The following is a 26,709-nucleotide window of genomic DNA, read 5'->3' as shown; positions in this document are numbered from 1 at the left end:
CACACACACACACAGCAGTGAACACACACACACACACACAGCAGTGAACACACACACACACACACAGCAGTGAACACACACACACACACACACAGCAGTGAACACACACACACACACAGCAGTGAACACACACACACACACACACACACACACACAGCAGTGAACACACACACACACAGCAGTGGCATAAAGAAATGCCTTTAACTGAAAATTGAGTGTTTAATCTTATTTTTATACATTACTGACACTCTATCCTCCAATCTGATACTGTTAAGTGCTTTGACACAATCTGTATGGTTAAAAGCGATATATAAATAAAGCTGACTTGACTTGTGATTGTTTTTATGTGTAATATGTGTGTACATACAGTATGAAGAAACCCATTTGACAATTTTGCGTTTATATTATTTATTGAGATTATATCACTCATACTCAAGCGTGTATTATATTACCAGTATAATATATATATATATAGGTATATTGTTTATGTGTTGCATGTTTAAAGAGTTGTTAGGAAGCAGAAGCTGTATCAGTGTTTGTCCACTCGAGGACAGAAATGATCAGATAGAAGATCATTCAATATTACCAATAATATCAATATTATTCAACACAAAGCACATGTATCATATCACTATAGAACTGAACAAAGGCGTTTGCAGTAAGGCTAATTTCAAGAGCTTCAGCTTGAATACAAAGGCACTATACACACATGCATCTCAGCTTTAGAGACACTGATCATCAACATGAATGATATAAAAACAGTGGTTAGAGGAATACTGCTGTGGTAAAACATCTTATAAAAGCACACAAGATCAGATCTGTGAGAGTCAGACTGATAATAACAGGCATGAAGCTCTCTCTCTTTGACTGGACGGAGTCGAGCAGAAGCATGTTTGTGTTGTAGCTGGAGCGGATGATGATGTCAGAGTGATTGACAGGAGTGGGCGGGGCTCTTCCTCTCGTCCTCATTCACTCCAGCAGGAACTTAATCATGCATCAGTGACCGCATCTCTACAGCCGCCGATTCGTTCCCTCGCTTTCCTGATACAGAGAAGCACAGAGACAATGATGAATTAAAAACAGAGAAGATACATTTCTATCTAGTTCAAGCACTTTTCTCACAAATGAAAAGGACATTATATTTGTGAACTCAGTCATGCTAGAACATGCAAACTGAAGTTGAATTGTATATTTAGTGCTTCTCTCTTGGATCTGTGCAGCATTTCTCTCAGGACAGCTGCTGTTTAATTCTCTTACAGTCATCTGTTTGAAATCTGAATGAAGCCGAATCACACACACATCAGATCATGATATTACTGTAAAGTTAAAGATATTCTCACCATTATTTTCCTTCATCGGTGATTCCTCCGTCACTTGATCTGTAACAGCAGCACACAGAAGCAGAGAAACACAGAGTTACTGCATTAACATCATTCAGATGCTGTTTCATCAGTTCACAATAAAGATCTGTTTCCGAGGAGAACAGTATAATACATGTTTTTTACAGAGTGCTGATATGAAGAAAGGCTGAATGAAATACTCAGCAACTTTAGATCATTGACAATGTTTGAGCATGAACACACAATATCAGACGGAGAGCAGAGTCAGTTAATAACAGCACACTGTCTCTCTGAGAGAAATACACTCTTAACATTAAAATAATGGCCTGAATGAACTATAAAGAAGAGAAGGAGTCGTGTCTGAAAGCCTCATGCCGCTCCTCAGCACGCTGCGAGTCCTCGGCAGTTATTGCATATTGCCTCTTCACAGTGGCAGATCCTGGCAGTGACATTAATAACTAGAGGCTACAGTTCAAAGGCTAACTTTGATGTTGGCTTGCAGGCACGTGCAGAGGGGGGTGCGGTGGGCGCTTGAGCACCTGCCCTCATCGATGCCCAAAGTGCCCTTTTGTCAAGGCAACTTTATTTTTTTTAGTAATTAAACGCCCTTTTGTGAAGGACTGCCCAATCTAACTATTAGTAAAATGAATTAATAATAGTTTAGCCATAAATTTTATTATCCACATGATGACCTTTCACCTGACGATCTCATCCGGGACGATCCCTCACGTTCAGACACCTTTAGGATGCCTTCAATAACGTCCGCGGCTGCCGGTAAGTGGAGTGCTTGTAAACTTATATGATTGAATTATTATTATTTTAGGAGAACGGCGTGAAGAGATCATGCACAGCTGTTGATTATATTGCTGTGTGCAGCCTGTGGAAACAAGGCTAGCTACAATATTTGTGTTCAGTGTTCCTAATGACAATTTTATGATTGGTTTATAAAGGCTACTACAAACACCCTTTTCCCATTTTTATCACAGAATAATTCAGGAAATATATTTTATAGTTTCTATACTAAATGATGTCAATCAGTACTGCATTTTTCATATAGTTTATTATCTGCAGATAACTTGAAAAACACACAGAACCCATATATTTTCTCAATCGTGTGTTTATTGTCTTCACGTTTCACCAGTAAAAACGTTTCTGCTTTTTCTTCAGCTCAGCAACAGTGAAACACCTGCTCCAGCTCGAATAAAGTGCAGGGGACAATTATTAAAATGAATATTAAATATTAAAAATGCAGCTAACGTAGTTCTACACACAGCAGTAAAAACAAAGGTGCTTGTTCTCTTTCGTTCTTGCTGTTTAATTAGGAAAAGTTTAAAGTGCGTCGAGGTATCTTGTCTTTATGTTATCTGACTAAAAACTATTCATACTTTATATTATTATTATTACTACAGTATTCATAAAAAAATTAAAAAAATTAAAAAAAAACACAGAGCGCCTTAATAATTATCACAAAACTGCTAAAACAGGCGTATACTGATGTTCTCGTCCTCCGAATTATACTTATCAGTCCTGTTTTTATAATCATTATCATTCAAAAAAGGAATAAATTCAGAACATGATTAGAATAGAATTCTATTTAAATAAGACAGGAATATTTTTTTCAACAACAACAACAGTAGTTTACAACAGCAAAACCACCATACCCTGTAAACTCAATGATAATAATAATAATAATATCATTCCAGAGTAATTAAGAGGTGCAAAAAAATGTCTTATGTAAACATGTAAACTTAAAATGGTCTTTTGTGTTCAGTGTTTCTTTTTCAAACCTGCGTCATGGCATTTGCTGCTGTATCAATACAGAAGCATCCATTTAGAGGCACATATCTAGAAAGAAGCAAGAAGCACAGCCCTATTAAAAGTGTGTTCCATGTGCCCCTTTTATACTTTGAGCACCTGCCCCTCCAAAGGTCTCTGATAAAGCCAGTCTGGGCAGCCTTGGGGCAAAAGAGCCAGAGTACTTGTGTGTCCGGCGTTCTTGACCCTTGCTATTTTCTATTCTAATAAAAATGCCTATTAGACTATAACAACAGCTTGGACAGATGATAAAAAATAAAATAAAAAACTTAATATTCTATAAGTATTGAGATTACAGTTGTTGCATACTTATATTAGGCTTTACTGAAGTTGAAAACTTCATGAAAACAATGAATTTATATGTATTTTGTAGTTTAGTCACTTTATTTAACCATTTTCAGTCTTTGAATTGAATTCTTGAAGGATTTGCTGTCCTGTGGCTCCCTCGTGTGGACAATGTTAGTATTATGGCCTTCATCGCTGAATCACATTGATATAAACAACTAATCATTTTTGATTGATTATAAATATTTAATGATTACTTTACTGATAATAAACACATTAAACTCAAATTCATTAATTCAGCATCTAATTTCATGCTTTAAGAATTGAACCTTCAACATTTTTAAGCAGTAATGTTTGATTGTGTCACTTATTAAATGGTTATTTAACAATTATAATATATAAACGATTTAGAGTGGGTTACACCAATAAGGATTCATCTTAAATCTAGATTAAATCAAGGCTTATCTAATAATTTTGTTGCATCAAAATGTAAACCTTGTTTAAAAATAAGCAACTTTACATTTAAACTCCTTTTGATCCTGGATTTATTTTATATTTAAGATAGAATAACTTTAATCCTGTTGCTCCATAACTTTAAACTCAGATTTAAATCTCAATTAGGGATTAATTTTAAACTTGCAGGCGAGGAGGTTTAAATACATTAAAGTGCACTTACAGTTACAGTATGTGGCGGATTGAACAAAGACAGAAACAGTGTGTGTGTCGTCAGGTCTCAGAGAGGTGTTTATTATAATATAAATGAAAATTAAAGTGCACTGAGCACAGATTGTGAGGGTCATGGCAGCCTGTAGTAAACTCGCGTCTGCTATCGAGTCCAGGATGTGAATCCGTCACTTATCTCGGTGCATCTCGGCGTACGACAAAGAAAAGAAGACAGGATCGCGTCTGCGCCTCTGGTTTCTCACGCGTGCGGCGCTATCATGAGCGGAGGTAGTCACTCCGTCAATCATGCCAGTTATTTTCTCTCAGTTGTTTTGTCATAAGCTATACTCCATTAATTGATACAATAAATATATATTTCATATAGATCATGAAATTCATATGCAGCTGCCTCAAAGATTTGTTGCTTGCTTGATCAGCCGTTTGATCAACAGTCTCTCTATGTAGTGCTTTATAAAGACAGTTTTATCACAAGTTTATTTCCTTTATCGACAAAAGCAATTTCTGTCAGAGACCGAGGATAAGGAATATTAATATTGTTGCTATTTAACTACATGACGAATCCATCACGGTGGAGAAAATTAATCGTTTTTAATTGTTTAAAATTAAGTGGTGCAACACAACTCTATGTAAATAAAACCCAGATCAACAAATCCTTGATTAGCTCTAAACTTAATTTAATCCTTGTTGCTGCAACCCACCCATAATGATTTAAAAAGTAGGCTACAACAGTTATTGTGTTCATAATATGTTAGACCCTTGTTATATTGAATTGTGATGAAGAAGCTTTTTATGACAAGAGAAATTGTCAATAGAAAAATTAACTTTATTTCATATATATTGTTTTAAGCACATTTTCATAAATATGGCAGTTTTAAAGGTTTTTTAGGATTTAGCTTACATTTCAAAAAGTCAAAGTGTATAGTGCTTCAAGCATTTTCAGCAGCTTGTACAAACCCTGGTAATATCTGTTATAGACCGCTGTAATTTTCTATTCTAACAAACAAGTTTATTATTATAATAAAAGTGTAGATACCAGTTAAATTGTGCAGTAAGTAATTGCAAGCAATAGCATAAAAGAGCACGTTTTAGGTTTGTAAGTGTTGAGAATCACATGTAAGATTAAATTGCATAGTTTATTAAATATTGATTCTTGTTAGAGCAATAAATGAATAAAAGCCAAGACAAATGAATGATTTTCTGTTTTTTGGTATGTAAATGCAGTTGCGTTAATGTTCAAATCCAATATAATGCTCATAATAATCCATATTTATTTCTCAGCAGTTTATGTTCAGGTGATGATATTAGCCAAGCTATCATGTATTTGGAAATAATCTTGTATTGTTGGTCCGTCTGAGCTCCGAGGACAGCGAGAGTCAATGTGCTGGGCACGAGCGTTCAGAAGTGATGCACGGCTTTCAGTCACACATACAAGGAGTCACAACACCTGAATTTAGTTTTCTAATTAGTAGATTGTATGAAATCACTTTAATGTTTTAATTTAATAGGCTTTAAAACACATGTAAATGCTGTATTGTATGAACATGCAATGGAAGTCAAGCCCGTATTCCTTACCAGTAACCATAGCGACAGTGATCAAAGTAAAATCAAAGATGGCGACGTCCATAAAACAAAGTCTACAACAAGAGTCCAGTTCTTCAAATCTTCATTAACTGACAGCAGCTTTTAAATTTGGGTGGAGAGCGGAGCATTAGTCAAACTAACAGGATCTAAAACTTTCAGATGACACGCAGCTCATTTCTCCGTCACTGTAAGTTACCGAAAACACACATGAAAACACGTAACACACGGTAGACGCGCGTATGTAAGCAGAGCGGCTATCTGTCTCTCTGTATGAAGTCACAGACACTAGTTGACCAGTCCTGATCCGGTCACACAGCGTCTGTGTTCCCAGAATGCAGTTGTGAATCCTGAAAATGTACAGGTGTGAGTTCGGTTACAGAATGCGGTTGTCACACCCGTAAATAACTGAACTGTGTGTGAACGTAACCGTATTAAGGACTCAAATACAGGACTGACAACCGTATTCTGCTGCTGTGTGAACATGGCCTATGCTGGCATTGCCAAGCCAAACTAACTAGATACACAATTTCATCAAGACAACTTTAAACTGGCTTGAGAAAGCTGGACCAGAAAGTTTGAAAAAGTTTTAAAAGGTTTTCAGTTTGAATGTTTTGAAGGCTGTCACAGACAGACAGACAGACAGAGAGACAGACAGACAGATAGATAGATCACCTCAGAAAAATGATGACAACTTCACAAACAGAAGTGGGAGAAGCCTACTACAGCTCTGTCCATCACTGGGCCTGTATATAGAGAACGATCGCATACGAGGAGACGCTTTTGGTGGTTATACCTTTCATTCTTTTCTTAGTAACAGTACTGTAGATTATTTCATCACAGACATTGATCAAGTGCATCTCAGAGCATTCACAGTCAGTCCTCAAACACCTCTGTCAGACCGCTGTAAAATTACCCTCGATCTAAACAAACTCAAAACAATCAAATATGCAGACAGCCCTCCCATTTACTAAGACTACAGCAATCCTACAAATGAACAAAAAACAGCAAAGAAAACTATCAAAGTGCACTAGAAAGTCAAACTATCAAATAATTATTGGACAAATTTATAATTAACACATATCCACAAAATAAAGTAGAATCTGGCACTAAAGGACATTACAGATATATTCCACCAATCAGCATCCATGTGCAATTTGAAAAAATCATCAAAAAGAAAACCAAAAAACAACCAAGAAATACCAAATTAATAAATACCAATAACTTCTGTAACAGCTGGACCACTCTCTATAGACCACAAAAGGAGGAATTGGCCATTCACAATGAAAACATATGGAGGACACACTTTGAAAATCTGTACAAAACAATTTAAACAAATCTTGCTCAAAATGAAATGAAAACCAAATTAGAAATCCTGATAGAATCAGAATCCCCTGGATTTCCCAGCTAAAGCCCGGCTCACACTGTGCGATTTTGGCCATGATTTGTTCGTCTGAGACAAATTTTGAAAATCCTAAAATAAGATTCCTATAATCCTAGGCTAAAATCGGTTGTCTAGATCGCTGGTTTGACATGTTCACCGACAGCCGATTAATGGCCGTTGATAAATTTTTTCCTCCGATTAAATTCTGGCAGTGTCAGAACATTTCAGACACTTTCCTGCAGTGTGACATCTCCTACGACGACCGTCAAACCAAGAACCAATAGGAGCACTGAACTTGATGACGCGACAACTTCAAACCATTCGTTATTTGTAAAAACAATATATGTACAAAGTAAAGTTTACTTAAAGTTTATTTATTAAGGGGCAGGATGTTTAAACTCGAATAACAAAATTAGCTCAAGTTCGCTCTGTAGAACTGGAAGTCCATAAAGTCCTCTTTTGCCCAGCCATGACTTGCTCCACACACGTCGTCTTTTTCGTTGTTTGTTTTTTTTTACATCAAGGCATGTAATTAATAAAACTAACGCTACACGTTGCTGTTGTTTGCTAGCTACCATTATAGCGAGAGAACGCGGGTCACGTATTGATGACGTAAAACTCTGGACAAGTCTTCTGGAGTACGTCCGTTTTTATGAGAGGGGTCTGGCTGCAGACCGTGGGCGAGTGGAGCTCCACTCGCTAACAGGAAATATGTCACCTCCACACATAAATAATTCAAAATGGCGTCGCTGTGAGTTCTTCAAACTTTAACTCAGGTAATTTTATCTTATCATTGCTACAATGGCGAACTGACGCTGTCGTAACGTTCAGTGCAAGCAGAACGCACAGGGTTTGGATGAAATTACGCACAAATGGATGAATGAACACGATGGAATTAGACATTTCTAGCGAGCAATGTTGAACTAATGCCTATTAACTGGGAGCAGTTTAGTGTTGGGGATAGGTGAATGCTACTCTCAGATCAAATGCAGTGGCATTAATTAATATTAGCATCAATAAGTCTAAGTGTTTCATTTTCCTTGTAGATGTTGGCCCTTCGTACCATTGTGGGCAGCATTGTACAACACTTACTGCCATCAGCAATCTATATTTTAGTGGGACCTATGTGAGTTCTGTGTAGTACAATGAAGAAAGTAAGTCAGCTGTCTTTCTGTAGGGGAAAAATATCTTTATTATGGACCTCCACATCCCCCCAACATGGCTCCCACCCTTGAATTGTGACCCTTTAGACAGTCTTCCTGTAAGGACCTACCCATTTGTACAGCAATAAATAAACTGATTTGAATTGGCAACATAATATGCTTTCTTTAAGGTCGACTCCACAGAGAAAGATGCACTTATATTCCCACTGTGGACACAAGGGCATTTTTTGCTATGTGTAAGTAATGCATGCATTCTAAGAAAGTTTGTCAAGCTACACCGTTGATGTTAAAAAGAAGCATACGAAGATTCCTTTTTGCAACACTTATTGGAATATTCCACTTGACAAGTTATCTCATTGCCAAGGCTATTCTCATAGGTGATGCTGCCACTCAAAAGAGGAATACTGTTCCTCGATTCACTGTATGCACAGCGGGAACAAGGCTTTGGCCACAAGCCCTACCGAGACATCTTGAGGTTACAACAGGATGATCTATTTTGGCAGTCATGTTCCCCTGACTTGCCCACATTAATGCAACTACTTTTGGTAGTCACGTTCCCCTGACTTTTCAATGCTGCTTAGGAAAACTGCACAGATATAGAACCTCCTCACGTTCAGAGGATGTAAGCATTGTTGGCATTTCATGTTCAACCAAACACTGAATGTTCTGCATTGTTTGTGTTCCCCAGCTGAATCATACTCTGTGTATTTAAATTGTAAATATTCCTCGTAACGCTGTCTTGATTTTTATCAGGGCTGTTACACAACAGCTCATTCCTGGGCCATGGGAAGAACAGTCAGGCTTGGATGTTGAGGTAATATTCATTTACAGTACAATGAAAATGTACAAGAACAACATGTATAAGGTTGACCATCATTGTAAATTCTTCAAAATGGGTGTTCTTTCTTCAAACAGGGACTACCCCTACAACATTTTGGGATTGACTGTGGCGTATTCATGGTTATGGTGAGTTGCCAAGCTCATTTTCAGGATGTTTATTGATGTCCACACAACATCCATTGTGTCCACACCATGTCCATTATGCCCATTAACGCTATTACTGAGCACCTCATTTTTATTAATCTTTGTGAATTTTTGCTCATACACAGACATGGCAAAATATCAGCCTTTATGCTTTTATATTATGTCTGGTACATAACCTTTGTAAAAGGTTACGTAAGGATAAATGAGTGGGACTTACATACCATTTGTTTTTGTCTTTAGTATTCCTTTTACTCACTTATACACTTCACTGCACAGCACACGGACACTTTACCACTGACATACACTTTACTTTTTATAGAATCTATATAGAATCATATTCTATTTTTTATTCCTCATATCTATTTTTATTCTCATATCTATTTGTTATTTTATTTTATTGCTAGTTTATTTCTGTATATATGTTTACTGTACTTTTTCTATTTGTATTTTTTGTAAACTTGAGGTTTTCCTAATTTTGTTGGACAATTTGTTGGACAGTCGTACAATACATTTCACTACATGTCGTACTACGTATGTATATGTGTGTGACAAATAAAATTTGAATTTGAATTTGAATTTGAATTTGAACTATGGAGGCAGCATTTGATTTCACCATTGTAAGTGAAGTCTTAGTGTTAACATAAAAATGTTTAATGTTAATTGTTTTGAATTACCTTACAACTGTTCTTATGTTCAGGATGACATGCCATATCAGATGGCTGCTCTGCAATCCTCAGGCAGATTTGACATGCCAGAGATTTAACAACATTGTCAGCCAGGAGCATTTTCAACAGGAGGCCCACTTCAGCTGGCTTGATAGTGAGTTCAAGAAGTGTGGTTGCCCCCTCTTGTTTTTTGTGGGTTATCTTACTCTCTTCCATTTCCAACATGAAACTTTTGACAGTTAAAGATGTTCATTTATTGTCTGAATTGTGACTTAATGTTCTGTCATAACTGTGTTTTGATTCTGAACAGGTGTAGTGAATTGGAAAATATATTCAAAGAGACATAATGAAATGTACAGAAAGCCGTACACCATCTCTAGGTGCAGTCGCCTACAGTGCAGCCAGCTTTACAAAGACTGTGGGGCTGGCTACCAGGGAAATGGACAACGGGGAGTGCTTTTGGGGTTTTACTCCTCAGATGACCACCTTGGCTACTGTAGCTGGGATTGCTTTACAGACGATGGAGGTCTTGGAACAGGCAAAGAGTGAAAGAGTGTGTATATGCGCGCACACAGTGTGTCTTTACTGTAACAATTTTGGTTACTTGCAATTCATGTTTTCAATATAGTGTAAGATGTTGTTTTTTTTGTTTTTTTTACTCCATTAAAATTGTTAAATTGTGGAAATTAGTCATTATTTTACTATTTGATTTGTTCAAGTTAATTTCATTTGTATAGCACATATACAACAGGCTGACCAACATGCTTTACAGATTATACCACATACACAGAAAAACAGACCAGACAAAATTTAATATAACAACAAAAAAAAATGTATATATATTTTAAAAAAAGAAGGTATATGTTGTTATTTAGCTTAAAATACAAATGTTTCATTTAATGTTCACTGCTAAATATCACACAGTGTTTACTTTCTAAAATGTATGGAATGTTACATTGGTAGTTGAAATATGTATAGTTAAAAAATAAACATGAACAAAAGGCAGAGGACCTCAAAATGTGTATTTTAAACCTACTTCTATGGTTTTATGTCTGTAGTGCAAATTGCTGGGGCAAAAAAATAATAAAGAGAGCGCTGTCGTGTCATAAACCGTAAAAGCTTAGTTTATTATTATTAATGCCAAGATAAAAGTATAAAAAATATCAACATTATGTACAAAGAGGTGACATTATATGCAAAGCACCATTTATACATGTGTATATAACAATTAATAAATAGCGAGTGGAGGTGACGTATTTCCGCTCTTGAGTGGAGCTCCACTCGCCCTTGCCCGGACCAACATGGCGGACGCGTCGCGAGTGGAGGTGACGTATTTCGGCGAGTGGAGGTGACGTATTTCCGCTCTTGAGTGGAGCTCCACTCACCTTTGCCCGGACCAACATGGCGGACGCGTCGCGAGTGGAGGTGACGTATTTCCGCTCTTGAGTGGAGCTCCACTCGCCCTATGTCTGCAGCTAGACCCTATTGGTTTTTATCGCGTCTTGACTGTCGTACAGTCTGACATTAAGACAACTGAGATCCTACAGTCTGACATGGGGATCATGTTCGTACAGTGTGACAAGCAACAATCGCAAAAGATTATTAAAAATCGCACAGTGTGAGCCCGGCTTAAGAAGTAGTTAAGGTGATTGAGTGCTGTATTTCAGTGTTTTACTTCTTTGTGTATATATATTTTAATAAAGACCCTGTTATTCTCAGTCCTTCATATAGCCCGTGAGTTTTTTTTTGGGGGGGGGGGGGGGGGTGCCCTTTTTTTCAGGTCAGAGCAACTGCCCCTCAAAATTCCTGTGCACATCCCTGGACTAGTCTAGAGTGAATGGAGAGCACTGGTGTCAAAAGTACTCACATTCATTACTCAAGTAGAAGTATAGATACTAGGGTTTAAAAAGTCTTCTGTAGGACTTGAAGTATCAACACAAGTTTTTTACTCAAGTAAAGATGTAAAAGTACTGGTTTCAAAACTACTTAAAGTATAAAAGTAAAAGTAATGGAAGGAAAAAAAATGCCATTAAGGACAAAAGCTTAGGCCGCGGCACAGGGGCCTATTGTGCACTACCCCACCTCCTCAAAAAAACATTTTTCTAAAGGCCATAATGACTATAATGTTATATTAAAATGTTAATGTTGAAAAATGTGGGATGCACTAGGCTACCTGTTTCAGCCGGATATGTGCCCACTGAAAATGAACGCATTTTAGTACAATGCAAATACATTAAAAAACCATATATGTGTACTACTGAGCATTAACGTGTTTCATGGAGCGGAAGATATGATGACTAGTTGCCTGTAAGTATTGTAATGGTGCAAAAAGTCAAACTTCAGAGGCATGTCATCAATAACCTTTATTGGAATGTAAATGTACATCCAAGCTTAGCTGCAGGAATCTGTGAGGACAACGGACGAAGAGAAAGCACCCGTTTGATAAATGAGCCAGTAGTGGAGAAATAATCACTTTTAAGAAATAATCTTTTTTGAGTGTGACGTGATTTGTGTCATGTGCAGGTGCGATGGATCGCGTACAAACCAATAGGGTGTCGGAATGGTATAGGTTTATATTCTCATCCAACCACAATTCACTCTATCCGGATGGCGCCATTTATCTGGATAGGTTTTTATTTTTATTTTTTATTTTTTGAGCGATGACCAAGGGTGATGCTAGGATTTTCATTTTAGGGGGGGTCAGCCCCCAATGATGGTATAATAATAAAAAATAAATAAATATTTACAAAAAAATGTATTAATAGGGTAGGATGGTATACTAAACTTATTGCAGTATTCCACTGTATTGCATAGATGGGTATAACATCCGAGTACAAGCCAAATACAAGTCTACCTGATCTCTCACACACACACACACACACACACACACACACACACACACACACACACCTGTTTACTGTACAAACCAAAAATGTTACTGTTTGCATTACTAGTACAAATCTTTTTCTATGCTGAAGTACAAACAGAAAATTGTAAACATAAAACATCATATCTCTTTAAACTTACACTGACTATCCATATTAGCAATATAAACAACACAGCTATAAGGCTGGACAATGGATTAAACTATGTGGGTGCTGTGATTAACTTTTAAAAGTAAAAAAAAATAAAAAAAATAAAAAAACAGCAAAACTGAAGCAGTCTGTGAGAAGGACACACAATGTTTCAATCTCTGTCAATCACTCTGATATGCAATTAAAATGAGTGCACGGACTGAGTGCTGTCTGGCACTGTCTTTAATCACTTCTATGCATAACTGTATGGTAGTTCATGCCACATGCACTGTAATATTAACTTCTATATTGAAAGCTAAATTTTCAAATGAAAATAGCAATAACGTGATCGTTTTATAAAGTATGCGTATAATGTGTTAAGGGCTTTCGCTGAAGGAAACAGCTGTGGTGTGATGAGTGCTGAATGCTGCGAAAACTTTACAGAAGATTGGAAACCGATTGCTCTCCCATGACTTTTTGTAAACTGTATTTAAGACAAAGAACTGCACAGATGTAGATATTATAACAATCTATCGATAAACACACACACCTTGTCCTCTCCTCTGCGCCACCGCAGTCTGTGGATTGAAGAACGCGCAGAAAGATGGCAGAAAGGTGACAGTATCTTAATCTTGGCCTATGTGACAGTATCTTAATCTTGGCCTATGTGACAGTATCTTAGTCTTGGCCTATGTGACAGTAACTTAATCTTGGCCTATGTGACAGTATCTTAGTCTTGGCCTATGTGACAGTATCTTAATCTTGGCCTATGTGACAGTATTTTAGTCTTGGCCTATGTGACAGTAACTTAATCTTGGCCTATGTGACAGTATCTTAGTCTTGGCCTATGTGACAGTAACTTAATCTTGGCCTATGTGACAGTATCTTAATCTTGGCCTATGTGACAGTATCTTAATCTTGGCCTATGTGACAGTAACTTAATCTTGGCCTATGTGACAGTATCTTAATCTTGGCCTATGTGACAGTATCTTAATCTTGGCCTATGTGACAGTATCTTAGTCTTGGCCTATGTGACAGTATCTTAGTCTTGGCCTATGTGACAGTATCTTAATCTTGGCCTATGTGACAGTATCTTAATCTTGGCCTATGTGACAGTATCTTAATCTTGGCCTATGTGACAGTATCTTAGTCTTGGCCTATGTGACAGTATCTTAGTCTTGGCCTATGTGACAGTATCTTAATCTTGGCCTATGTGACAGTATCTTAATCTTGGCCTATGTGACAGTAACTTAATCTTGGCCTATGTGACAGTATCTTAGTCTTGGCCTATGTGACAGTATCTTAATCTTGGCCTATGTGACAGTATCTTAATCTTGGCCTATGTGACAGTATCTTAATCTTGGCCTATGTGACAGTATCTTAATCTTGGCCTATGTGACAGTATCTTAATCTTGGCCTATGTGACAGTATCTTAATCTTGGCCTATGTGACAGTATCTTAATCTTGGCCTATGTGACAGTATCTTAATCTTGGCCTGTGTGACAGTATCTTAATCTTGGCCTGTGTGACAGTATCTTAATCTTGGCCTGTGTGACAGTATCTTAATCTTGGCCTATGTGACAGTATCTTAATCTTGGCCTATGTGACAGTATCTTAATCTTGGCCTATGTGACAGTATCTTAATCTTGGCCTATGTGACAGTATCTTAATCTTGGCCTATGTGACAGTATCTTAATCTTGGCCTATGTGACAGTATCTTAATCTTGGCCTATGTGACAGTATCTTAATCTTGGCCTATGTGACAGTATCTTAATCTTGGCCTATGTGACAGTATCTTAGTCTTGGCCTATGTGACAGTATCTTAATCTTGGCCTATGTGACAGTATCTTAATCTTGGCCTATGTGACAGTATCTTAATCTTGGCCTATGTGACAGTATCTTAATCTTGGCCTATGTGACAGTATCTTAGTCTTGGCCTATGTGACAGTATCTTAATCTTGGCCTATGTGACAGTATCTTAATCTTGGCCTATGTGACAGTATCTTAATCTTGGCCTATGTGTCATTAATTTCCATTAGTTTTCATTTACAGAGCAGTGCAAATGAAGGCATAAAACATTAATTTAATTTATCTTTTAATCAAATGAGAGTTTAACTATTTTTTTGGCAAACAAATGGGTTTACTATTAAAATTAAAACATGTAAGAAATAGCGTATTGTGTGATTGTTCTTTTAAACAAAAGTTATAATAATTGTAGTAGCATTAGTAAATAAACCGAACTTTTATTTTGACGGGTTGCCATGAGGACCTCTTATGTTTCTGTAGCCTATTTATGATATGACGATCGTTTTACTCAAACGAAACAGTCAAATGCTCATGAAGTAACTCTCAGAGCAGTTCTGGGGATGATGTTCATGTATTTATGTCCTCATTTAGTGTCATGGCAGATGCGGAAAACACCGCGAGCGTCGCGCACTTCAGTGTGTGTGTGTGTGTGTAATCAGTGTAGTGGATTGTAATTTATTGCAACTTGTGCAAGGTCTGTTGCTGCCTTTGAGAGAGAACTGATGCGTGATGAAGCAGCACCAGTTAGCAAGCGCTTTCGGTGTGAGAGCGCCTTTAGTCTTCCACGTTGATTGGTCGGACTCCTGACTCTCAACAAATCAGATGCGCGGTGGGCGGAGACTGCTCTAGGCCACAGAGTGGTGAGTTCCGACAGGCTGCATCAGAGCCAAATAGCGCGTTTCATAATTAAATAATTTTATCGGCACATCGGTTTTGAAAATGACCGATGCCGATTATCATAAAAATGCTTAATATCTGTGTCAATAATCGGCCAGGTCGATAATCGGTCGACCCCTAATTTAGAAGGATGCATCCTCCGGATGGTCTCATTCACAGAAGAATCAGTCACAGAAGAATCATTCACAGAAGAATCAGTCACACAGAAGAATCAGTCACAAAAGAAACAGTCACAGAAGAATCAGTCACACAGAAGAATCAGTCACAGAAGATTCAGTCACAAAAGAATCAGTCACACAGAAGATTCAGTCACAGATGAATCTTGAAGGGAAGGGAAGGGAAGGGAAGCTTGATTGAGCTTCAAAGGATTCTGGGAGTTTAAGTTAGAATTTTGACAGTTGGAGTTTGAATAGTCTTGGCTCATCTGAACATTCCGTCAAAGTAAATCTATGGGATTTTTATGATTTTTAATCTTCAATTTTATGAAAACTGTAAGTCTGATCAGTTAGAAAAGATAAAGCACACTAAGTGAGATCAGTCTGAAGATCTGGGCTGAGTTCGGAGTCTGTAGAGTTAAAGCTCTAGGAGGAGATAGAGTCAATGTTTTTAGTAAGAAAACTAATAATAAGTTTAAATAGCATTGAAGTAAGTTGGATTTCTCAAGCCTATGTTAATGTTCTAATCTGCATTAAATCATAATTTTGACCTGGATAACTTATAAATTGAGTAAAAGACCAAATGAATGTCGTTACAGTAAACACTATAATGTGCACCAAATTCAGTTCAGAGGAGAACTGTTCATTCACAGCATCATCATCATCACTCTTATACTCGAGTACTTCTGTAAAATAAACTGAAGGACAGTTACTTACTGTTAATGCAAACCCAGAATTTCTTGCACAAGATCCCTCCGCTGCTGATGATGATCTGTAGTTTATAGAGTCCAGTGTGTTCAGATGTGGTGTTTGTGATGGTCAGTGATCCAGTCACCTCGTCCAGCTTCAGTCTGCCTCTGAATCTCCCACCAACACCATCATCTCTCTCTCTAGTGTCTCCTCTGATTTGAGCTATGAGATCGTATTGATATCCAAACACCCACAGGATCTGATCATCTCTCTGTATTGGAGTACCAGGGTTTAGAGTGACAGAACCTCCTTCTACTGATATCTCCTCCAGAGTTTCTGTCCCCGCAGCACACAGAAACAGAGAAAAACAAAGACAGATGTGTGTTTAGATCAAGTGAACATCAGGATCATTCAGATGCTGTTTTATCTGAAATGAAGACGCTTCGCTGTTTTCTTAAACTATATTACTGTCTCTGCTTCAGATTTGATCATTCAAAGACAAAACTATGAATCCAAGTGAGCTTTATACAGAGAGCTGATCTCAATAAACGCTTAAGGAGATACTTTCTGGAGCAGTGTTCATTTCAGAAGATGTTCAAACTTTAGTCACAGATTTCTACAGAACAGACTCTGAATGGGGTCTGAACATTGAACTGAACTCCCTGCAGAAGAGGATTATGGGTAATGACTGCTGGTGAAGATCTGTGATCATTATTATACTGAGTTGAGCTACTCACGGTTGACAGTGAGGAAATATCTCTGTTCTGAAGCTCCACCGCTGGATGTGATCTGTAGTGAATAGAGTCCAGAGTGTTCAGGTTTGCTGTTCTTGATGGTCAGAGATCCAGTCGTCTCGTCCAGCTCCAGTCTGCCTCTGAATCTCCCACCAGCAGCAGCAGCATTTATAGTGATCTCTCTGGTCTCTCCTCTGATTTCAGCTATGCCAGTCCGCTGCCCTACCTCTCCAAACATCCACAGCATCACATCATCTTTCTTTATGTCTTTATCAGGCTTCAGAGTGACAGGATCTCCCTCTTTCACTATCATTGTCACAGTCACTGACAGCAGCACATAGAAACAGAGAAATGAGGAGATTATTACAGTCTGAAGATGAACATGTCAGTATCATTTAAAGACTGAGAGGATAGTGTGTGATTCTTCAGATAATAATCACTTCATCTTCTGATCACCTTCACCTGAACATTTATAACAATCTGCAATAATGTTCCATGTGTTAACATTAATTAAATAATTAATAAAACAGTTACAAAAGAAAAAAACAATTCAGGTTTTAGTGAAAGGATCAACCTTGTTGTTAAACTGTTCATTCAGGTTAATACTAATATACATCATCATAAAGCTAAATACAAACACTTATTTACTCGTCCTTATGTTTGTTCAAATGAACGAGTAGATTTTGATCATCTTCATGCAGCTCTTGTCCATGTAACATGTTTCTAGTGTTCTTCACAAAATAACATGAAAGAAAAGAAGTCTTCTGAACTCATACAGCAGCTTTCTGTGCCGTTTAACTTTGTTTGCTCAAAATCTTGCCTGTAATCAAGTTGTTTTGAGAAAGCCAGTTTACTATCTGTCTGTCTGTCTGTCTCTCTCTCTGTCTCTCTGTCTCTCTCCCTCTCTCTCTCTCGTGCGCATGTGCGGAGTGATTGTTGCGAGGAGCGTGTGAGTGAGAACGCTGATGTGGTGAGAGTGAGCCTTTTTTTTCTTCCTCTTTGTCCTGTTTTTCCCCACACTGTCTTTTATAAGTGTTTAGTGTCGATTGATTTAAATATTGGTATATTTTTGTAGAAGGAATAGTTATTGTGTGAAGTATAAAGTAAGAGGACACCGTTGGCCGGTGTTGTGCCGAAATCGGTGACCTAGAGAAATCTGTGACTAGGGGTCGCTGTTTCGTAAAATTTAGCTCGAGAACGCGCCTGGTGCCCGTGCACATTGTCGTGACTGCGCCTGGAAGAATGTCTGTTAAGGTGCTGCGGAGAAGATGCGCTGATTGACCATGCAAGAAGATTTAATAAAGAAAAAAAACTATTATTAGACACGTTCTCTGTCTTCTGTGTCCCCCCCCCCCCATGTTTAATTTATTTTTCTCAATGTTACATCATTAGGCCAGTAAAACGAAGCTACTTGGATACTTTTGAATGTTGTATATTCGTTTAGCAGAAGCTTTTATCCAAAGTGAGTTACAGTTGAGGAATACAGCAAGTGATTATTTGGAAAGAGGCATATAAACTAAGGAAATGCTTGGAATACAAATATGTTGTAAGATTGTGTGTTTGTATATTTTCTGTATGTAGCATGTGTATATTCACACTAATAATGTGTGATCTGTTTTATAACTTTCATTTTGGTCAGATGTGAACAGCAACAGACATAGCTACATCATGGCCCCCAAATGCATCCAAAATTTGTAAACATACTGTATTCATTATTTGTAAAAGAAAACAAAAAATAAAAATGTAGTGTGACGATTCATTGCAAGAACTTTAACAAAAAGCACAGTAACATTTAATTTATTTTGGTTCTTTTTATTTACTTATTTTTTGGCAGAAAATGGACAGCAAGTTGAGATGGCACTGTATGTTGTTTTAAAGCTTTTATTTATTCAGAAAGAAACTGCACATTTAGTATATGCACATACAAATATTTATTATCAATTTCAAACAAACTCATTTTTAAATTAAATTAGGACAAGTTAATTTTAAATTGTTGAAAAGTCAAGTAATAAAAGTTCAAACAAAGCCTACAATGATGTTGTGTGAAGGACATTGCACAGTCCCCACCCCCCAAAAATGTGTACACTTTACATTTCTGTGTACTAGCTAGTCAATTTAAAAACATGCTGCACAGAGAAAATTACTGTCAGTCCCAACATAGCCTTGCTGTTACAGTGTCCACACTGAATCTGTGGAGGGAACAAGTTTCTGCTTCCTGGCCACAAATTACCTTCACACGGAGCTCCTTGGCAGTGCCTTTGTGTTTTAGATAGTACAATTCTTTGTCTGTAAATCATCAACAGCCCAAAAATGGTAAGGGGTGAAATGGGAATAACACTCATCTGTAGTCAATGTCAGCATTTAACCAAAATATGTTTATAATTTCTCAGGAGAAACTATATTCTATGTAATACAATACTTATTTATTTTTGAATATGTCTGAAATATACACATTTGTAATGACTGACATGTGAAATGACTTATGGGAGAAGCAACAAACAGGAAAGATGAAAATGATTATTTATTTATTTATTCATTCATAGTATCTAGACGTGTGATTCCACCCCATATAATATATATATATAATTCCATCCATATAATATATTCAGAAAGGGGTTAGCAACATATTAGGAAGATATAAGGTAGATTTTTAACTTAACTGTTTAACTGTGTTTTAAAAAATATATTTTGTATGTCACATTGGAGTAGTTACATGTTTTTCTGTTTTATACATGTAGCTATAGAATGTATAATACACATTAATTGGACTTTTTTCTTTTGTGAAATTCAGACTCAAAGGTACACTTTTAAAACAATACTAATTGGAAACTCACCTTGAAGGACATAATTGGAGGCTCTTCTTCGAATTGTACATTTTTCTGACTTTGTTGCAGAATCAGGATACTCATTATTTGAAATGAATTTGAACATTTCTTCATACATCTCAGGATCCATTGTCTGTTTGTAGTATTTTTACAATTTTCTTCACAAAACTGAAAAATCCAGAGATGCTGTACCTGAACTGTGACACTTCCTATATATAGCCATTTATGCACCTGTTGCATATAATTATGTGAAATTATTGTTTAACTAACCATGCTCAGCTGTGTCTTTTGTGTGTAATGTTATGAAAAATAATGTTTATTATTATTATTATTAAGATTAAACAGTTCAGATAGCAGTGGCCCAGTTGGTAGCACTGTTGCCTCACAGCAAGAAGGTCCTGGGTTTGCATCCCAGAGCCTGAAGGGCTTTATTATTATTATTATTATTATTATTATACAGTGCACCTAATCCTCATGGACTTCAGCAAATTTGCCAGTTTTTACTGTAAGACGTTACACTACTCGTCCAAAGCATGTGAAAGTTGTCCAACATGGTCCTCATGCCTCCTGCAGAATGACCCTGAGCATCTTCCTCCTGGTGTTTTTTTTTTTTTTACAATCAGTAGAAAGTTCTTCTTCAGTGTCCTATATTGTACTGGGACCCTTATTAATCCTGTAAACCGTTTGTGTCATGCGGACTCTTTCACTGCATGTGCAATAATTATTTACTGTTCATTAAACAGGCATGAAAATATCCTATCATAAAAGGGAAATTGTATTTTTTTTTTTTTTTTGCTTAGTTTGTATATTGGCTATATAAATACAAATACTGTACACTGTGTTACAACATAACCGCAATTTCAAAAGTATCCAAGTAGCTTCGTTTTACTGGCCTAATGATGTAACATTGAGAAAAATAAATTAAACATGGGGGGGGGGACACACAGAAGACAGAGAACGTGTCTAATAATAGTTTTTTTTCTTTATTAAATCTTCTTGCATGGTCAATCAGCGCATCTTCTCCGCAGCACCTTAACAGACATTCTTCCAGGCGCAGTCACGACAATGTGCACGGGCACCAGGCGCGTTCTCGAGCTAAATTTTACGAAACAGCGACCCCTAGTCACAGATTTCTCTAGGTCACCGATTTCGGCACAACACCGGCGTTGGCCGGGTGGCTATGGTGGTGCCGGCGGCACCCGGTCAAAGTTATGACCAACTTTCACGAAGACATGGCGTTAAAGTACTGCCTGGTTTTAATTGTTCGGTGGAAGATTGTGCTTTGGCTGTTGGGAAGGTTGTTGGTTATGACAGCATTGTCTCTGCATCCCGAATGAATAGCGCTGTGGTAATTTTTCTGGATGCCATAGAGAAAGTGAATAGTGTTGTTCAGAGTGGAGTTGTGATCCAAGATACGCTAGTTTCTGTTTTACCGTTGATTCAAAAAGAATTATCCTCTCAAACGTTCCGCCTTTTATTAAGGATGAGTTGTTAACAACAGAGTTGTCTAGGCATGGCAAAATAATGTCACAAATGAAAAAGATTCCGCTTGGTTGCAAGTCTCCATTGCTCAAGCATGTTGTTTGTTTTAGACGGCAAGTGTACATGATTTTAAACAGCGGTGAAGATTAAATGAATGTGGCGTTCAAATTTCGGATTTATGGATTTGATTATGTAATTTTTGCATCTTCTGATACAATGAAGTGTTATGAATGTGGCAAAGAAGGTCACATAAAACGAGTGTGCCCTGGGAGGGCTGAAGGTGCGGGTGCTGGTTTGTTGACACATGAGAATGCCGGTAGCAGTAATGTGGAGCACATTAGCGCTGACAATGTGACCATGAATGCGCAAAAAGAGGGGGGTGATGGTGATACCAGCAGGACGGTTGATGTTAGAGGGGTTGAGCGTGAGGAAAGTAGGGATGTTGTTTCAGGAGGTGTGGAAAGTACAGAAAATGGGAATGAAAGTGAAACTTCTGTGACAACTGATGTTGTTATGGCTGCAGCTGAATGTATTTTAGCTGAGGAGAATAATAATGACCTTGAAAAGGATGAGGCTCTGTTTAAAGCCCCTCCTAGTAAAAGGAAACGGGCCAGGAAATCCCCAAGGAAAACAAGTGATAAAGTGGTGATGGATAAACAAGCTGATGAAACTGAACATAGTGCAATGGATGATTCTGATAGTGAGGCTGTAGATGGTAACAATGAGAAGGATCAACAAAGCTATTCTTTTGTAAAATTGAGAAGTTTCTTACAAAAGACAAAGAATATGAAGAATGTCCAGGTTGTAGATTACTTTCCTGACCGGAAAGCATTCATTGAATCCGCCGTAATTTTGATGAGGGGAGAAGGTGAAGAACGATTCACAGTACAGGAGATATATAGACTGAAGAAATTTGTTTCTAAAGTGAAACTGGAATTAAAGATCGAAGATGGATTTGAAACTACATAGGTATCTTTTTCTTAAGCTATTGTGTGTCTCTATATGTTGTTTAAACCTTTGCAATCAAATGAGTGCAATAAAAGTGGGCACCCTTAACTTGAATGGTGCTAGAGATATTCAAAAAAGAGCACTATTATTTGAGTTAATTAGTCAGAAGGGTATAGATGTAATGTTCATACAGGAGACATACAGTGATTGTTTGAATGAAATTGACTGGAGGAAAGAATGGCAAGAGCAAGTGTAACTTACGCATCTGTTACAGGCGGAGTGGCCATTCTTTTTGCTAAACGTTTTCTGCCAATTTCATGTGAAATAAAGCAAATGATACCTGGTAGGCTTTTAATCCTACAAGCAAAATTTGAAAAGTTTAATTTTGTTTTTCTTAATCTATATGCTCCTACAAATGGTACGGAAAGAATTGTGTTTTTTAATAATGTCAGTGTTTTTTTTAGAAAATTGTAATTCTGATGATAATTTTTTTTGGGGGGGGATTTTAACTGTACGGAAAATCATGTTCTTGACCATTTGGAACCTCACACTGCTTCAAGTCGTGTAATGCGTGAATTGATTGAAACACACAGTTTATGTGATGTGTGGAGAGAATTGAACAGTAATAATAGGCAGTACACATGGACACACTCCAGAGATAATGCTATTTCTATGGCCAGGCTTGATAGGTTTTATTGTTCTAGACATCACTTTAATATTGTTAAAAAGTGCTTTATTACTCCAGTCGGATTCTCAGATCACTGTTTGGTTTTATGTGAAGTGTTCATAGCAAATGTTAAAATAAAAAGTGCTTATTGGAATTTCAATGCATCTATGTTGGATGATATGAATTTTAGAGATGTGTTTTGTAATTTTTGGGAAATGTTTAAAAGTGGGAAAAATTGTTTTAAGGATTTAAGACAGTGGTGGGATTGTGGGAAAGTTGAAATAAAGGTATTATGTCAGCAGTACGCTTTCAATGTCTCTCGAGATATTACGCACTCAATGAGAAAACTTGAATCCCAGATCATTGACTTGCAAAAGTTGTTTGAAGTTACTGGGGAACAAAAATGTCTTGATGCTCAAGCGTAAAAAGTCAGTTCTTACAGATCTGCTGGGTATAAAGACACAAGGGGCTCTGGTTAGATCACGCTATCAGATGCTCACACAAATGGATGCCCCATCAAGGTTTTTTTTTGGCCTAGAACGGAAAAATGGGCAGTCCCGATATATTCACTCTATTCGAACAGAAAATGGGCAGGAATTGAAAGAGCCCGAAAGTATTAGGAAAAGGGCTGTACAATTTTACGCTGAGTTATATAGGAGTGAATATGAAGAGAATGAGGAGGTTTCTGCCAAATTTTATGATGGCTTGCCAAATATTGCACAGGACAATGTAGTAAAACTCGATGGGTCCCTTACGGAGCAGGAGCTTTCAAATGCTTTAAAAGATATGAAGACTGGTAAAGCACCAGGTATTGATGGCCTCTCCGTGGAGTTTTACAAGGCTTTTTGGGGAGTGATGGGAAAGGACCTCTTGGATGTTTTAAATGAAAGTTTGGCTGTGGGTTCCCTCCCTCTAAGTTGTAGGAGGGCAGTGGTCACTTTGTTGCCTAAGAAAGGTGACTTACAGGAAATAAAGAATTGGCGACCTGTAAGTTTACTATGTACAGACTTGAAGATCTTTTCTAAGGTTTTGGCCAATAGATTAAAAGATGTGATGGAGCAAGTGGTTCATTCTGACCAGACCTATTGTATACCCGGAAGGTCCATTATGGATAATATTACTCTCATCAGAGATATTTTGGATGTCTCTGGTTATTCTGATCTGGACATAGGCTTTATTTCAATTGATCAAGAAAAAGCCTTTGATCGAATAGAGCATCAATACCTCTGGAATACGCTTGATGCTTTTGGCTTTGGGTCCACTTTTAGGGGAATGATTCAAGTACTATATAGAGACATTGAGAGCGTGCTGAAGATCAATGGTGGTTTGAGTGCCCCTTTTGAAATTGGGAGAGGTATAAGACAGGGATGTGCTCTCTCCGGAATGTTATATTCCCTGGCAATTGAACCAATGTTAAATAAGCTGCGTTCTTGTATTGAAGGTTTTAAGTTAAGGAATGTTCACAGTGTTCAACATCAAATATCAGCTTATGCGGATGATGTGATGGTTCTAATTAATGGGGAAAAGGATGTTATTAATTTGGAGTCTACTGTTAATGAATTTGGTGTAATTTCTGCTGCAAGAGTGAACTGGGAGAAAAGTGATGCACTGATTAAAGGTAAATGGAAGAATGGCTTACCAATTTTACCTGGTGGGTTGAATTGGAAGAAAGGGGGTCTTAAGTATTTGGGAGTGCATCTTGGAGAAGTATCTGTGCAACAGAAAAACTGGGATGGTATTATAGAAAAGATGGAAGGCAGACTAAAGAAATGGAGATGGATTCATTCTCAGCTGTCTTTTAGAGGGAGAGTATTAATATTGAACAATTTAATAGCATCAACTATGTGGCATAAGCTCTCTTGTGTTGAACCTCCCACTGGACTATTAGCCAGGTTGCAAAAGATATTGGTGGAATTCTTCTGGGACAGGATGCACTGGGTCCCTCAAAGTGTGCTCTTTTTATCATTGGAGGAGGGAGGACAAGGGTTGGTGTCTTTACCAAGCAGGTACGCAACGTTACGATTGCAGTTCATCCAAAAGTTTCTAACAGGCTCTGTGGATGTGGTATGGAGAGAAGTTGCAAAAAATATTCTTCACAGAGTGGATGGACTTGGATTAGATACTGCTTTGTTCCTCACAGATACCAAAAAGCTACATCTGAGTGGACTATCTTCATTTTACCTTGGTTTGTTCAAAGTTTGGGGATCTTTCATTATTAAAAGATCAGAGAATGTAAACTCTCTGTTCTGGCTGTTGGAGGAGCCTCTAGTTAAGGGGGCCCGTTTGGACATAACAGAACAAGTGCCGAATCTTTCTCAGAGACTGTGTGACACCCAGACGGTAAAGATGAGTCACATAATTAAAGTGGCCGGATCTGAACTAAAAGACATTACGGCTGTGGCATCATTATTAGGACAAAAATCTATGCGACAAACCTCAACAATCATGGAGTTATGGAGAAAGAAACTGACAGCAGAGGAGTTGTTACTTCTTGAAAGATATAAGGAAGGACTTCTTCTTCCTGATATGAGAGACCCTTTTCCTAAGCACTGGATTACACCAGATTTAAAGGAGATGTCTGGTATTTTGTTAAATTTGGATGGGCTTCAGGACTTACTATTAGATGAATTAAATGGAAAAGTGATGTATAAATGTTTTGTTAAAATATTGTATAAATCAACACTGTGTGAGAAAATGGATAATGTCTGGAGAGAGAAATTGGATGTGAGAAATGAAGTTAAACCACATTGGAGGGTCTTATATAAACCACCATTGATGAAAAAATCAGGAGATCTACAATGGAGAATCCTGAAGGGGGCTGTTGCTGTGAATGCTTTTGTCTCGATCATTAACCCAAATGTCAATGAAGGTTGTGTTTTTTGTGGGTTCAGAGAAACGATTTATCATTGTTTTCTGGAATGTAATAGGCTGAAACCACTTTTCGTTTTATTAGGAAAATTATTTTTGGGTTTTAAGGAAAGTTTCACTCCCAAGGTTTTTATCTATGGGGCAGGATACAACCGCAATCAAAGATTCAAATGGCAGTTGATAAACTTTATAGTTGGTCAAGCAAAAATGGCAATATATATATCAAGGAAAAACATGATTAAAAATATGCATTGCCAGGATAGTGTACTGTTGTTTAAAGCATTTATTAGATCTAGGATCTCAGTTGAGTTTAAGTATTATAAAGAGATGAAAGATTTGAGAACTTTTATATTACAATGGTGTTTCAATGAGGTTTGTTGTGCTGTGTTTGAGGGGGATTTAATTTTGAGTTTTTTGCTGTGTTGATTGTTTTTGTGATGATGCAATGATGGTCTTTTGTCACTGACTTAATAAAAGTGTGGGCTAAAAATAAAAATAAAAAATCTCTCTGTCTCTCTGTCTGTCTCTCTGTCTGTCTGTATCTATCTGTCTGTCTGTCTATCATCTGACTATATATATCTGTCTGTCTATCATCTGACTATATCTATCTGTCTGTCTGTCTGTCTGTCTATCATCTGACTATATCTATCTGTCTGTCTGTCTATCATCTGACTATATATATCTGTCTGTCTGTCTATCATCTGACTATATCTATCTGTCTGTCT

The 26,709-nt window shown here is 37.4% G+C and overlaps 1 protein-coding gene across 1 annotated transcript; it reads right to left on the bottom strand.

The window, feature by feature from the left end:
• Positions 1–386: 386 nt before the first annotated feature.
• Positions 387–24,821, bottom strand: LOC306875143 (pregnancy-specific glycoprotein 22-like). Its single transcript, XM_079425575.1, has 4 exons — positions 24,756–24,821; positions 17,198–17,518; positions 16,488–16,796; positions 387–1,041 (listed from the first exon to the last, which is right to left on the bottom strand). Exons 2-4 carry the CDS (start codon positions 17,505–17,507, stop codon positions 986–988), a joined length of 675 nt encoding a protein of 224 aa, XP_079281701.1. The 5' UTR covers positions 17,508–17,518; positions 24,756–24,821; the 3' UTR covers positions 387–985.
• Between the last annotated feature and the right edge of the window lie 1,888 nt (positions 24,822–26,709).

The sequence above is a fragment of the Barbus barbus genome (assembly GCF_936440315.1).
Source record: "Barbus barbus genome assembly, chromosome: 9".
Classification (NCBI taxonomy): domain Eukaryota; kingdom Metazoa; phylum Chordata; class Actinopteri; order Cypriniformes; family Cyprinidae; genus Barbus; species Barbus barbus.
The sequence above is the reverse complement of the archived record's forward strand: the minus strand, read 5'-3'. Positions and strand labels throughout refer to the sequence as shown.

Bases quoted from the DNA above. Each gene is read 5' to 3' on its own strand.
- LOC306875143 (XM_079425575.1), bottom strand. From the start codon at position 17,507: ATGATAGTGAAAGAGGGAGATCCTGTCACTCTGAAGCCTGATAAAGAC. The intron at 16,797-17,197 runs GTGAGTAGCTCA...CTGCGGGGACAG, and splicing joins ATATTTCCTCACTGTCAACC to AAACTCTGGAGGAGATATCA. The intron at 1,042-16,487 runs GTAAGTAACTGT...TCTCTGTATCAG, and splicing joins ATTCTGGGTTTGCATTAACA to GAAAGCGAGGGAACGAATCG.